This window comes from Salvelinus namaycush, chromosome 18, assembly GCF_016432855.1.
Source record: "Salvelinus namaycush isolate Seneca chromosome 18, SaNama_1.0, whole genome shotgun sequence".
Taxonomy (NCBI): domain Eukaryota; kingdom Metazoa; phylum Chordata; class Actinopteri; order Salmoniformes; family Salmonidae; genus Salvelinus; species Salvelinus namaycush.
In genome coordinates, this window is record NC_052324.1 from 39,407,111 (window position 1) to 39,421,270 (window position 14,160).

Consider the following 14,160-nt stretch of genomic DNA (forward strand, 5'->3'; position numbering starts at 1 on the left):
ATGTAAACCTTTATGGGGAAATTATACCAGACCATTACATTCCTCCGTTCTATTAAAAACCCTGAGGCGGCATTATCATATAAAAAGGCCTTCTATGTGAGCCGACTGTCATGCCGCCACATTATCTCCTGCTACGCCAATAAATCAACAAAGGACAAACTATGCAAATCCACCGTACACAATCGGTAAAAAAAAAGGAGCATATTAACGGCAAATATATGGCACTTGGACCCCTTCGTGGACGTCGTCACGGAAACTTCAATCTGAAGTGGAGAGAGCAGTTACCAGGGCCTTATTAAATATGACAGTCTGATTTGGAACCTTTAAAGCTACAATCTGTGATTTTTGTATTTCAGAAATATGACAGCCCTGCCACCTGAATTTGTGTGGGGGGGGGGGGATATAAACCCCTGGTAGATTCACACAGTCCTCTAGATATACGGACTGGCAGTCAGTCATCATGAATTTAAAAAAGGACCATTGTACAGATTCCCGGATCGTACCTTTAAGTGAATATAGGTTGAGATGTGTAGAGCCCATCAGTCATCAGGGTCACATCATATGATTACTGTTAGTACGTTGTGTACGAACCAAACTAACTTAATGGTGAATCTTATCGCTGGCGGTAGCGCTATATGTCCAGCGGGGTGCGTCCACAAATATTTGTTTTGCTATTTTTCACAGCGGTTATTATGAGCGCAAATGGCTGGCGGTGGCGTGAAAGAGGATGGGTTTTTGATGACTAAACAAGTTGTAGGTTTTGACGAGAGGGCGTGGTCACTCACTGGCCAATCAAGGCGTTCCATGGATTAATACTGCATGTGTTTGTCTCAAGTTCTGTAGGTTATTGATGGTCTTTGCATTGTCATGATTATTGATGAGATAGTTCACTCCATTACACTGCTGTTCATTGATTATTGATTACCATTACCATTAGTATCTATCCTTTTATCCTTTTACTGGTCACTATTACTCCTGTTTACATGTATATATTAGTATCTATCTATTTATCCTGCTACTGGTCACTATTCCTCCTGTTTACATGTATATATTAGTATCAATCTATTTATCCTTTTACTGGTCACTATTCCTCCTGTTTACATGTATATATTACTATCTATCTATTTATCCTGTTACTGGTCACTAGTACTCCTGTTTACATGTATATATTACCACTATTATATTACCATAAGTACTCAGCCCTGTTTACATGTACAGTTGAAGTCGGAAGTTTACATACACCTTAGCCAAATACATTTAAACTGAGTTTCACAATTCCTGAGATTTAATCCTAGTAAAAATTCCCTGTCTTAGGTCAGTTAGGATCACCACTTTATTTTAAGAATGTGAAATGTCAGAATAATAGCAGAGAGAATGATTTATTTCAGCTTTTATTTCTTTCATCACATTCCCAGTGTGTCAGAAGTTTACATACACTCAATTAGTATTTGGTAGCATTGCCTTTAAATTGTTTAACTTGGGTCAAACGTGTTGGGTGGCCTTCCACAATTTTGGCCCATTCCTCCTGACAGAGCTGGTGTAACTGAGTCAAGTTTGTAGGCCTCCTTGCTCGCACATGCTTTTTCAGTTCTGCCCACACATTTTCTATAGAATTGAGGTCAGGGCTTTGTGATGGCCACTCCAATACCTGTCCTTGGGCTATTTTGACACAACTTTGGAAGTATGCTTGGGGTCATTGTCCATTTGGAAGACCCATTTACAACCAAGCTTTAACTTCCTGACTGATGTCTTGAGATGTTGCTTCAATATTTCCAGAACATGATGCTGCCACCCCTGTGCTTCACGGTTGGGATGGTGTTCTTCGGCTTGCAACCTCCCTCTTTTCCTCCAAACATAACGATGGTCATTATGGCCAAACAATTCTATTTTTGTTTCATCAGACCAGAGGACATTTCTCCAAAAAGTACGATCTTTGTCCCCATGTGCAGTTGCAAACCGTAGTCTGGCTTTTTTATAGCGGTTTTGGAGCAGTGGCTTGCTAAGTAGCCTTTCAGGTTATGTCGATATAGGACTCGTTTTACTGTGGATATAGATACTTTGTACCTGTTTCCTCCAGCATCTTCAAAAGGTCCTTCGCTATTGTTCTGGGATTGATTTGCACTTTTTGCACCAAAGTACGTTCATCTCTAGGAGACAGAACGCGTCTCCTTCCTGAGCGGTATGACGGCCATGTTGTTTATACTTGCGTACTATGGTTTGTACAGATGAACTTGGTACCTTCAGGCGTTTGGAAATTGCTCCCAAGGTGGGAGGTCTACAGTTTTTTTTCTGAGGTCTTGGCTGATTTCTTTTGATTTTCCTATGATGTTGACATGATGTTGGCAAAGAGGCAATGAGTTTGAAGGTAGGCATTGAAATACATCCACAGGTACACCCCCAATTGACTCAAATCGGGTCATCTAGCCTATCAGAAGTTTCTAAAGCCATGATATCATTTTCTGGAATTTTCAAAGCTGTTTAAAGGCACAGTCAACTTAGTGTATGTAAACTTCAGACTCACTGGAATTATGATACAGTTAATTATAAGTGAAATAATCTGTCTGTAAACAATTGTTGGAAAAATTACTGCACAAAGTAGATGTCCTAACAGACATGCCTAAACTATAGTTTGTTAACAAGAAATTCGTTGCTCCTGTACAGCAGGAGCAACGAGGCCTGCTAGTACAGCAGGAGCAACGAGGCCTGCTAGTACAGCAGGAGCAACGAGGCCTGCTAGTACAACAGGAGCAACAAGGCCTGCTAGTACAGCAGGAGCAACAAGGCCTGCTAGTACAGCAGGAGCAACGAGGCCTGCTAGTACAGCAGGAGCAACGAGGCCTGCTAGTACAGCAGGAGCAACGAGGCCTGCTAGTACAGCAGGAGCAACGAGGCCTGCTAGTACAGCAGGAGCCACGAGGCCTGCTAGTACAGCAGGAGCCACGAGGCCTGCTAGTACAGCAGGAGCCACGAGGCCTGCTAGTACAGCAGGAGCCACGAGGCCTGCTAGTACAGCAGGAGCAACGAGGCCTGCTAGTACAGCAGGAGCAACGAGGCCTGCTAGTACAGCAGGAGCAACGAGGCCTGCTAGTACAGCAGGAGCTACGAGGCCTGCTAGTTCAGCAGGCGCCACGAGGCCTGCTAGTACAGCAGGAGCCACGAGGCCTGCTAGTACAGCAGGAGCCACGAGGCCTGCTAGTACAGCAGGAGCCACGAGGCCTGCTAGTACAGCAGGAGCCACGAGGCCTGCTAGTACAACAGGAGCCACGAGGCCTGCTAGTACAGCAGGAGCCACGAGGCCTGCTAGTACAGCAGGAGCCACGAGGCCTGCTAGTACAGCAGGAGCAACGAGGCCTGCTAGTACAGCAGGAGCCACGAGGCCTGCTAGTACAGCAGGAGCCACGAGGCCTGCTAGTACAGCAGGAGCCACGAGGCCTGCTAGTACAGCAGGAGCAACGAGGCCTGCTAGTACAGCAGGAGCAACGAGGCCTGCTAGTACAGCAGGAGCTACGAGGCCTGCTAGTTCAGCAGGCGCCACGAGGCCTGCTAGTACAGCAGGAGCCACGAGGCCTGCTAGTACAGCAGGAGCAACGAGGCCTGCTAGTACAGCAGGAGCCACGAGGCCTGCTAGTACAGCAGGAGCAACGAGGCCTGCTAGTACAGCAGGAGCGACGAGGCCTGCTAGTACAGCAGGAGCGACGAGGCCTGCTAGTACAGCAGGAGCAACGAGGCCTGCTAGTACAGCAGGAGCAACGAGGCCTGCTAGTACAGCAGGAGCAACGAGGCCTGCTAGTACAGCAGGAGCAACGAGGCCTGCTAGTACAGCAGGAGCAACGAGGCCTGCTAGTACAGCAGGAGCCACGAGGCCTGCTAGTACAGCAGGAACAACGAGGCCTGCTAGTACAGCAGGAGCAACGAGGCCTGCTAGTACAGCAGGAGCCACGAGGCCTGCTAGTACAGCAGGAGCCACGAGGCCTGCTAGTACAGCAGGAGCCACGAGGCCTGCTAGTACAGCAGGAGCCACGAGGCCTGCTAGTACAGCAGGAGCCACGAGGCCTGGTAGTACAGCAGGAGCAACGAGGCCTGCTAGTACAGCAGGAGCAACGAGGCCTGCTAGTACAGCAGGAGCCACGAGGCCTGCTAGTACAGCAGGAGCAACGAGGCCTGCTAGTACAGCAGGAGCAACGAGGCCTGCTAGTACAGCAGGAGCAACGAGGCCTGCTAGTACAGCAGGAGCCACGAGGCCTGCTAGTACAGCAGGAGCAACGAGGCCTGCTAGTACAGCAGGAGCAACGAGGCTTGCTAGTACAGCAGGAGCAACGAGGCCTGCTAGTACAGCAGGAGCAACGAGGCCTGCTAGTACAGCAGGAGCCACGAGGCCTGCTAGTACAGCAGGAGCCACGAGGCCTGCTAGTACAGCAGGAGCAACGAGGCCTGCTAGTACAGCAGGAGCAACGAGGCCTGCTAGTACAGCAGGAGCAACGAGGCCTGCTGGTACAGCAGGAGCAACGAGGCCTGCTAGTACAGCAGGAGCAACGAGGCCTGCTAGTACAGCAGGAGCAACGAGGCCTGCTAGTACAGCAGGAGCAACGAGGCCTGCTAGTACAGCAGCGTCCAACATTACATATCAACGGAGAGAATGCTCTGTGATTCATTTTGACTCTAAACAATCTTTCAGCTGATAAATGCTTTGCAGCTCTGCGGCTATGAGGAGTTGGATGGGAGAATGTCCCGCCCACTACCATCCTTCAATAGTGGTTGAATATTTCCTCTCTCTGAGAAGTATGACTAGTGTCACGCTGAGGCCAATGTTATACTGTCAGGCTGTTCCACGACCATGTTGGAGGAAACAGACACAGCACTGAGGAGACACGGCCATGTTGGAGGAAACAGACACAGCACTGAGGAGACACGGCCATGTTGGAGGAAACAGACACAGCACTGGGGAGACACGGCCATGTTGGAGGAAACAGACACAGCACTGAGGAGACACGGCCATGTTGGAGGAAACAGACACAGCACTGAGGAGACACGGCCATGTTGGAGGAAACAGACACAGCACTGAGGAGACACGACCATGTTGGAGGAAACAGACACAGCACTGGGGAGACACGGCCATGTTGGAGGAAACAGACACAGCACTGAGGAGACACGACCATGTTGGAGGAAACAGACACAGCCCTGAGGAGACACGACCATGTTGGAGGAAACAGACACAGCACTGAGGAGACACGGCCATGTTGGAGGAAACAGACACAGCACTGAGGAGACACGGCCATGTTGGAGGAAACAGACACAGCACTGAGGAGACACGGCCATGTTGGAGGAAACAGACACAGCACTGAGGAGACACGACCATGTTGGAGGAAACAGACACAGCACTGAGGAGACACGGCCATGTTGGAGGAAACAGACACAGCACTGAGGAGACATGACCATGTTGGAGGAAACAGACACAGCACTGAGGAGACACGGCCATGTTGGAGGAAACAGACACAGCACTGAGGAGACATGACCATGTTGGAGGAAACAGACACAGCACTGAGGAGACACGGCCATGTTGGAGGAAACAGACACAGCACTGAGGAGACACGGCCATGTTGGAGGAAACAGACACAGCACTGAGGAGACACGGCCATGTTGGAGGAAACAGACACAGCACTGGGGAGACACGACCATGTTGGAGGAAACAGATGAACAAGCACTTATTTCCACGGGCTCTTTCCATGCACCTCAATATGAACGTCTGTCTCTTCAAGCAAAAGTAACTTCCATAAAAAGGTTACCAAATAACTCTAAAATAATTGACTTTGAATCAGAACCCTTATTGTACATTTCTAGCGAATAAATGAACAAAAAAATAAACAAAACAATACAAACTTACTGAATTTACGATGCCTTTGAGTGCATGGAAGCCATCTTTGACAGGGAACACTTGATCTTTGGTGTCAGCCACCTCGGCTAGCTGTTGCTCGTCAAAGTCTTTGATACCAACACAGTACACACGAGCACCGTAGGTCCTCGCAATGTTGGCCTGCATTAGAGAAAAATACGAATAACTTTAACTTTAAAACAATAAGTAACACTCTGCATTTGGATATTAATGGCCAGTCTCTCTAATCCAGATTATGTTGAGTCATGGACTAAAAAGATGCTCCATTGAGCATTGGTTTTTAGTCCAACGCCATGTTTAATCGGTGTGTCTGGGGGGGAAAAAGAATTTTGAACTAACAAACGTAAAAATGTAAACGTAATTTTTTTAATAAATTCAAGCTCACCTCTTCAACTGTTAATTGATGTATGAAGACTTCTAGCTTTCCGTCTGTCAGAGCTATGATGATGCTGGAGGACTTGGTGGTTTGGGCTTTGATTTGATAGTTTGCCTTTTGGTTCAAACACAAAGAGGTATGAATAAACAGAGATATGTGATTATGAATGAATAAGAACAAACTGTACATGGATGGGGTCAATTTAATTTAAAATCAGTCAATTTAGCCAGGAAGTTAACAGAAATTCCAACTCTGATTTCAGTTTTCCTCAATGCTCCATGCTTTCAAAGGGGTGGCATCTAGTGGTTAGAGCGTTGGGCCAATAACCCGAAAGGTTGCTAGATCAAATCCCCGAGCTGACAAGGTCAAAATCTGTCGTTCTTCCCATGAACAAGGCAGTTAACCGACTGTTCCTAGGCCGACATTGTAAATATGAATTTGTTCTTAACTGACTTGCCTAGTTGAATAAATAAAGGAAAATTGGACTTCAATTTTAAGTTCATTTCCTGAATCAATTGACTAGAATTGAAATAGAATTGACCCCAACCCTGTACAGTATGTCTACAGAATAGCAAATTCAGACCTAACCGTTTAATATTCCCTTTATACTGCTCTTTATAGCGGTTAAGAGTGTTGGGCCAGCAACCGAAAGGTCACTGGTTTCAATCCCCCAGCCGTCAAGGTAGAAAAATCTGCCATTCAGCCCTTGATCAAGGCAGTTAATCCCCAACAACAACTGTTCCCCGGACGTCGATTAATGAAGTCCCCAGCACCACTCTGATTCAGTAGTGTAACTGACTGCGTATCTCCTTTCACTCTGGTCTATAGTAGTGTACTATATAGGGAATAGGGTGCCATTTGGGACTCAGCCTAGGAGTTAGAAGTTGTTATTTAGGTCACTTGGAGGCATCTGAATTGCTCCTTATCTAAACAGTGTTTAGTGCCAAACTGATAAAACACACCAATGCCTAGCGGACAAGTAAAGACAAGGCTAGCACAGTATCTACCTGTTACGAGCATAACATGGGGGATATTCTGTACAGTAGGTGAAGGTGAAGTCGTTTTCAAATGTGGTCAGGTCATTAATAGAGTGGTTTTGACTGGTTAGGTTTGGTTAGGTTTAGAGTAGGTTTAGGTTTAGGGTTAGGTTTAGAGTAGGTTTCGGGTTAGGTTTAGAGTAGGTTTCGGGTTAGGTTTAGAGTAGGTTTAGGGTTAGGTTTAGAGTAGGTTTAGGGTTAGGTTTAGAGTAGGTTTAGGGTTAGGTTTAGAGTAGGTTTAGGGTAAGGGATAGTGGATATTTAGTGTAACATCTAAAAAGCATCTACTGGAGACTATCCAATGTAGGTGTTACCCATACTGCACCTCTTTAATTCCTTCATGCATGTAGGTTTCCCCTGCTGGCTTCACCTCTCTCAGTCTCTCCAGGCCTTCCTGGATTTCATATCTTCAAACAAAAATACATCAATTCACTATCCAACATGTTCTGGTACAGTGGATGTGTTTACAATTGGATACATATATAAATAGCCATTGGGGACTGTCATGACTAAACTACAATTAAATGAGTCAGTTTTAAAACCTGCCAGGAATACACTAATGCTTTAGTACTTGTTATAGCAATAACATGTACTACGATCCTTTATAATGTGTTACTACAAGGTGTATTACATGTCATTATGAATAGGAGGAATATAATACCTGTCTCCAGTGAGAGGTAACATCACTTTGGCTGAAGACGAGAACACTATAAAGGAAACCCTCATGCTGGGGCTGGAATGAAACAAAACAGTAGTGGACAAAACATTAAGAACACCTGCTCTTTCAATGACACAGACTGACCAGGTAAATCCTGGTGAAAGCTACTATCCCTTATTGATGTCACTTATTAAATCCACTCCAATCAGTCTAGATGACGGGGAGGAGACAGGTTAAAAACCTCCTAAGGATCTCCACAGATCGGTGTCCCACCCACGGGATGGTTGAGCTAACGTAGGCTAATGCGATTAGCATGAGGTTGTAAGTAAAAATAACATTTCCAAGGACAGAAACACATCTGATATTGGCAGAAAGCTTTAATTCTTGTTAATCTAACTGCACTGTCCAATTTACAGTAGCCATTACAGTGAAAAAATGCCATGCTATTGTTTGAGGAGAGTGCACAGTTATGAACTTGAAAAGTTATTAATAAACCAATTAGGCACATTTGGGATGTCTTGATACAACATTTTGAACAGAAATGCAATGGTTCATTGGATCAGTCTAAAACGTTTCACATACACTGCTGCCATCTAGTGGCCAAAATCAAAATTGCGCATGGACTGGAATAATACATTATGGCCTTTCTATTGCATTTCAAAGATGATGGTACAATTTTTTTATTTTTTTAATAAATAAAAATTCTTTGCATTATCTTTTACCAGATCTAATGTGTTATATTCTCCAACATTAATTTCACATTTCCACAAACTTCAAAGTGTTTCCTTTCAAATGGTATCAAGAATATGCATATCCTTGATTCAGGTTCTGAGCTACAGGCAGTTCGATTTGGGTATGTCATTTTAGGCGAAAATTGAAAAAATAGGGGCGGATCCGCAGAAGGATATTCAAGCCTTGAGACTATTGAGACGTGGATTATGTGTGTGTGCCATTCAGAGGGTGAGTGGGCAAGACTAAAGATTAAGTGCCTTTGAACGTGGTATGGTTGTAGGTGCCAGGTGCACCGGTAAGTGTCAAGAACTGCAATGATGCTGGGTTTTTCACGCTCAACAGTTTCCCCGTGTGAATCAAGAACGGTCCACCACCCAAAGGACATCCAGCCAACTTGACACAACTGTGGGAAGAATTGGAGTCAACATGGGCCGAGATCCCTGTAGAATGCTTTCGACACCTTGTAGAGTCCGTGACCTGACGAATTGAGGCTGTTCTGGGGGCAAAAAGGGGGCAACTCAATATTCAAAGGTGTTCTTAATATTTGGTACTCAGTGTATTTCAGGTCAGTGTATACTATATCAGGTCAGTGTATACTATATCAGGTCAGTGTATACTATATCAGGTCAGTGTATTTCAAGTCAGTGTATACTATATCAGGTCAGTGTATACTATATCAGGTCAGTGTATACTATATCAGGTCAGTGTATACTATATCAGGTCAGTGTATACTATATCAGGTCAGTGTATACTATATCAGGTCAGTGTATTTCAGGTCAGTGTATTTCAGGTCAGTGTATTTCAGGTCAGTGTATATCAGGTCAGTGTATATCAGGTCAGTGTAATATCAGGTCAGTTGTATATCAGGTCATGTATATCAGGTCAGTGTAATCAGGTCAGTGTATATCAGGTCAGTGTATATCAGGTCAGTGTATATCAGGTCAGTATTTCAGTCAGTGTATATCAGGTCAGTGTATATCAGGTCAGTGTATATCAGGTCAGTGTATTTCAGGTCAGTGTATAGTATGTCAGGTCAGTCTATATCAGGTCAGTGTATTTCAGGTCAGTGTATAGATATCAGGTCATGTATATCAGTCAGTGTATAGTATATCAGGTCAGTTGATATCAGGTCAGTGTATTTCAGTCAGTGTATATCAGGTCAGTGTATTTCAGGTCAGTGTAATATCAGTCAGTGTATTTCAGGTCAGTGTATATCAGGTCAGTGTAAATCAGGTCAGTGTATATCAGGTCTGTAAATCAGGTCAGTGTATTTCAGGTCAGTGTATTTCAGGTCAGTGTATTCAGGTCAGTGTATATCAGGTCAGTGTATATCAGGTCAGTGTATATCAGGTCAGTGTATTTCAGGTCAGTGTATTTCAGGTCAGTGTATTTCAGGTCAGTGTATATCAGGTCAGTGTATATCAGGTCAGTGTATTTCAGGTCAGTGTATTTCAGGTCAGTGTATTTCAGGTCAGTGTATTTCAGGTCAGTGTATATCAGGTCAGTGTATATCAGGTCAGTGTATTTCAGGTCAGTGTATTTCAGGTCAGTGTATTTCAGGTCAGTGTATATCAGGTCAGTGTATATCAGGTCAGTGTATAGTATATCAGGTCAGTGTATTTCAGGTCAGTGTATTTCAGGTCAGTGTATACTATATCAGGTCAGTGTATACTATATCAGGTCAGTGTATATCAGGTCAGTATATATCAGGTCAGTGTATATCAGGTCGCGTATTTCAGGTCAGTGTATATCAGGTCAGTGTATTTCAGGTCAGTGTATTTCAGGGTCAGTGTATTTCAGGTCAGTATATTCAGGTCAGTGTATTTCAGGTCAGTGTATATCAGGTCAGTGTATAGTATATCAGGTCAGTGTATTTCAGGTCATGTATTTCAGGTCAGTGTATATCAGGTCAGTGTATTTCAGGTCAGTGTTATCAGGTCAGTGTATATCAGGTCAGTGTATATCAGGTCAGTGTATATCAGGTTCATGTATATCAGGTCAGTGTATTTCAGGTCAGTGTGTTTCAGGTCAGTGTGTTTTCAGGTCAGTGTATATCAGGTCAGTGTATATCAGGTCAGTGTATTTCAGGTCAGTGTATTTTCAGGTCAGTGTATATCAGGTCAGTGTATTTCAGGTCAGTATATATCAGGTCAGTGTATTTCAGGTCAGTTATATCAGGTCAGTGTATAGTGTATCAGGTCAGTGTATTTCAGGTCAGTGTATTTCAGGTCAGTGTATTTTCAGGTCAGTGTATTTCAGGTCAGTGTATTTCAGGTCAGTGTATATCAGTCAGTGTATATCAGTGTCAGTGTATTTCAGGTCAGTGTATATCAGGTCAGTGTATATCAGGTCAGTGTATAGTATATCAGGTCAGTGTATATCAGGTCAGTGTATTTCAGGTCAGTGTGTTTCAGGTCAGTGTATATCAGGTCAGTGTATTTCAGGTCAGTGTATAGTATATATCAGGTCAGTGTATATCAGGTCAGTGTATAGTATATATCAGGTCAGTGTATATCAGGTCAGTGTATAGTATATATCAGGTCAGTGTATATCAGGTCAGTGTATTTCAGGTCAGTGTATATCAGGTCAGTGTATTTCAGGTCAGTATATATATCAGTCAGTATATATCAGGTCAGATATATCAGGTCAGTGTATTTCAGGTCGTGTATATCAGGTCAGTGTATTTCAGGTCAGTATATATCAGGTCAGTGTATCATGTCAGTATAGTATATATCAGGTCAGTGTATTTCAGCTCATATATATCAGGTCAGTGTATATCAGGTCAGTGTATAGTATATTTCAGGTCAGTGTATTCAGGTCAGTGTATATAGGTCAGTGTATATCGGTCAGTGTATATCAGGTCAGTGTATATCAGGTCAGTGTATTTCAGGTCAGTATATATCAGGTCAGTGTATATCAGGTCAGTGTATAGTATATATATCAGGTCAGTGTATTTCAGGTCAGTGTATATCAGGTCAGTGTATAGTATATATCAGGTCAGTGTATTTCAGGTCAGTGTATATCGGGTCAGTGTATATCAGGTCAGTGTATATCAGGTCAGTGTATATCAGGTCAGTGTATATCAGGTCAGTGTATTTCAGGTCAGTGTATATCAGGTCAGTGTATTTCAGGTCAGTGTATATCAGGTCATGTATTCAGGTCAGTGTATAGTATATCAGGTCAGTGTATATCAGGTCAGTGTATTTCAGGTCAGTGTATATCAGGTCAGTGTATTTCAGGTCAGTGTTTTCAGGTCAGTGTATATCAGGTCGTGTATTTCAGGTCAGTGTATATCAGGTCAGTGTATTTCGGTCAGTTATCAGGTCAGTGTATAGTATTATCAGGTCATGTATAGTAAATATCAGGTCAGTGTATTTCAGGTCAGTGTATATCAGGTTCAGTGTAAGTATATCAGGTCAGTGTATAGTATCAGGTCATGTTATATCAGGTCAGTGTATAGTATATCAGGTCAGTGTATATCAGGTCAGTGTAATTTCAGGTCAGTGATTCAGGTCAGTGGTATATCAGGTCAGTGTATAGTATATCAGGTCAGTGTAATAGTCATATCAGGTCAGTGTATATCAGGTCAGTGTATAGTATATCGGTCAGTGTATCAGGTCAGTGTATATTTATCAGGTCATGTATGTATATCATGTCAGTGTATATCAGGTCAGTGTATATCGTCAGTGTATTTCAGGTCAGTGTATTTCAGGTCAGTGTAATTTCAGGTCAGTGTATATCAGGTCAGTGTTATCAGGTCAGTGATTTCAGTCAGTGTATTTTCAGGTCAGTGTATTTCAGGTCAGTGTATTTCAGGTCAGTGTATTTCAGGTCAGTGTATATCAGGTCAGTGTATTTCAGGTCAGTGTATTTCAGGTCAGTGGTATTTCAGGTCAGTGTATATCAGGTCAGTGTATATCAGTGTCAGTGTATATCAGGTCAGTGTTCAGTGTATATCAGGTCAGTGTATTTCAGGTCAGTGGTATTTCAGGCTCAGTGTATACAGGTCAGTGTATATCAGGTCAGTGTATTTCAGGTCAGTTTATTTCAGGTCAGTGTATTTCAGGTCAGTGTATTTCAGGTCATTGTATTTCAGGTCAGTGTATAATCAGGTCAGTGTTATTAGGTCAGTGTATTTCAGGTCAGTGTATTTCAGGTCAGTGTATCAGGTCATGTGTATATCAGGTCAGTGTATATCAGGTCAGTGTATTTCAGGTCATGTGTATTTCAGGTCAGTGTTATATCAGGTCAGTGTACATAGTATTCGGCCATGTATTTCAGGTCTAGTTATCAGGTCAGTGTATTTCAGGTCAGTGTATATCATGGTCAGTATGTATATCAGGTAATGTATATCAGGTCAGTGTATATCAGGTCAGTGTATATCAGGTCAGTGTATTTAGTATATCAGGTCAGTGTATAGTATATCAGTCATGTATATCAGTCAGTGTTATTCAGGTCAGTGTATATCAGGTCAGTGTATTTCAGGTCAGTGTTATTTCAGGTTACCAGTGTATTTCAGGTCAGTGTATTTCAGGTCAGTGTATTTCAGGTCAGTGTATTTCAGGTCAGTGTATATCAGGTCAGTGTATTTCAGGTCAGTGTATTTCAGGTCAGTGTATTTCAGGTCAGTGTATTTCAGGTCAGTGTATTTCAGGTCAGTGTATATCAGGTCAGTGTATTTCAGGTCAGTGTATATCAGGTCAGTGTATATCAGGTCAGTGTATAGTATATCAGGTCAGTGTATTTCAGGTCAGTATATATCAGGTCAGTGTATAGTATATCAGGTCAGTATATATCAGGTCAGTATATATCAGGTCAGTGTATATCAGGTCAGTATATTCAGGTCAGTGTATATCGGTCATGTGTATATCAGGTCAGTGTATTTCAGGTCAGTATATATCAGGTCAGTGTATATCAGGTCAGTGTATAGTATATATCAGTCATGTATATCAGGTCAGTGTATAGTATATCAGGTCAGTGTATTTCAGGTCAGTATATATCAGGTCAGTGTATAGTATATCAGGTCAGTATATATCAGGTCAGTATATATCAGGTCAGTGTATTTCAGGTCAGTGTATATCAGGTCAGTGTATTTCAGGTCAGTGTATATCAGGTCAGTGTATTTCAGGTCAGTATATATCAGGTCAGTGTATATCAGTTCAGTGTATAGTATATATCAGGTCAGTGTATTTCAGCTCAGTATATATCAGGTCATGTATATCAGTCAGTGTATAGTATATTTCAGGTCAGTGTATTATCAGGTCAGTGTATATATCAGGTCAGTGTATATCACGTGTCAGGTCGTGTATTTCAGGTCAATGTGTGTATAGTTCAGGTCAGTGTATATCAGTTGGTCAGTGTTATTATCAGTCAGTGTAATCAGGTCCAGTGTATATCAGTCAGTGTATATAGGTCAGTATATATTCGCTTGTTTCGGTCAGTGAGGATTTACGAGGTACAGGTAGTG

The 14,160-nt window shown here is 43.1% G+C and overlaps 1 protein-coding gene across 1 annotated transcript in view; it reads right to left on the reverse strand.

Annotated features, from left to right (window-relative positions):
- The window catches only part of LOC120063427 (anthrax toxin receptor 2-like), a 147,005-nt gene that overhangs the window by 116,495 nt on the left and 16,350 nt on the right, over window positions 1–14,160 (reverse strand). Inside the window, exons 3-6 of the mRNA XM_039013797.1 lie at window positions 7,965–8,036; window positions 7,629–7,710; window positions 6,276–6,380; window positions 5,882–6,031 (exon numbers count right to left, since the gene is read on the reverse strand). Coding sequence (XP_038869725.1) covers window positions 5,882–6,031; window positions 6,276–6,380; window positions 7,629–7,710; window positions 7,965–8,036 — 409 coding nt within the window. The remainder of the gene's footprint in view (window positions 1–5,881; window positions 6,032–6,275; window positions 6,381–7,628; window positions 7,711–7,964; window positions 8,037–14,160) is intronic.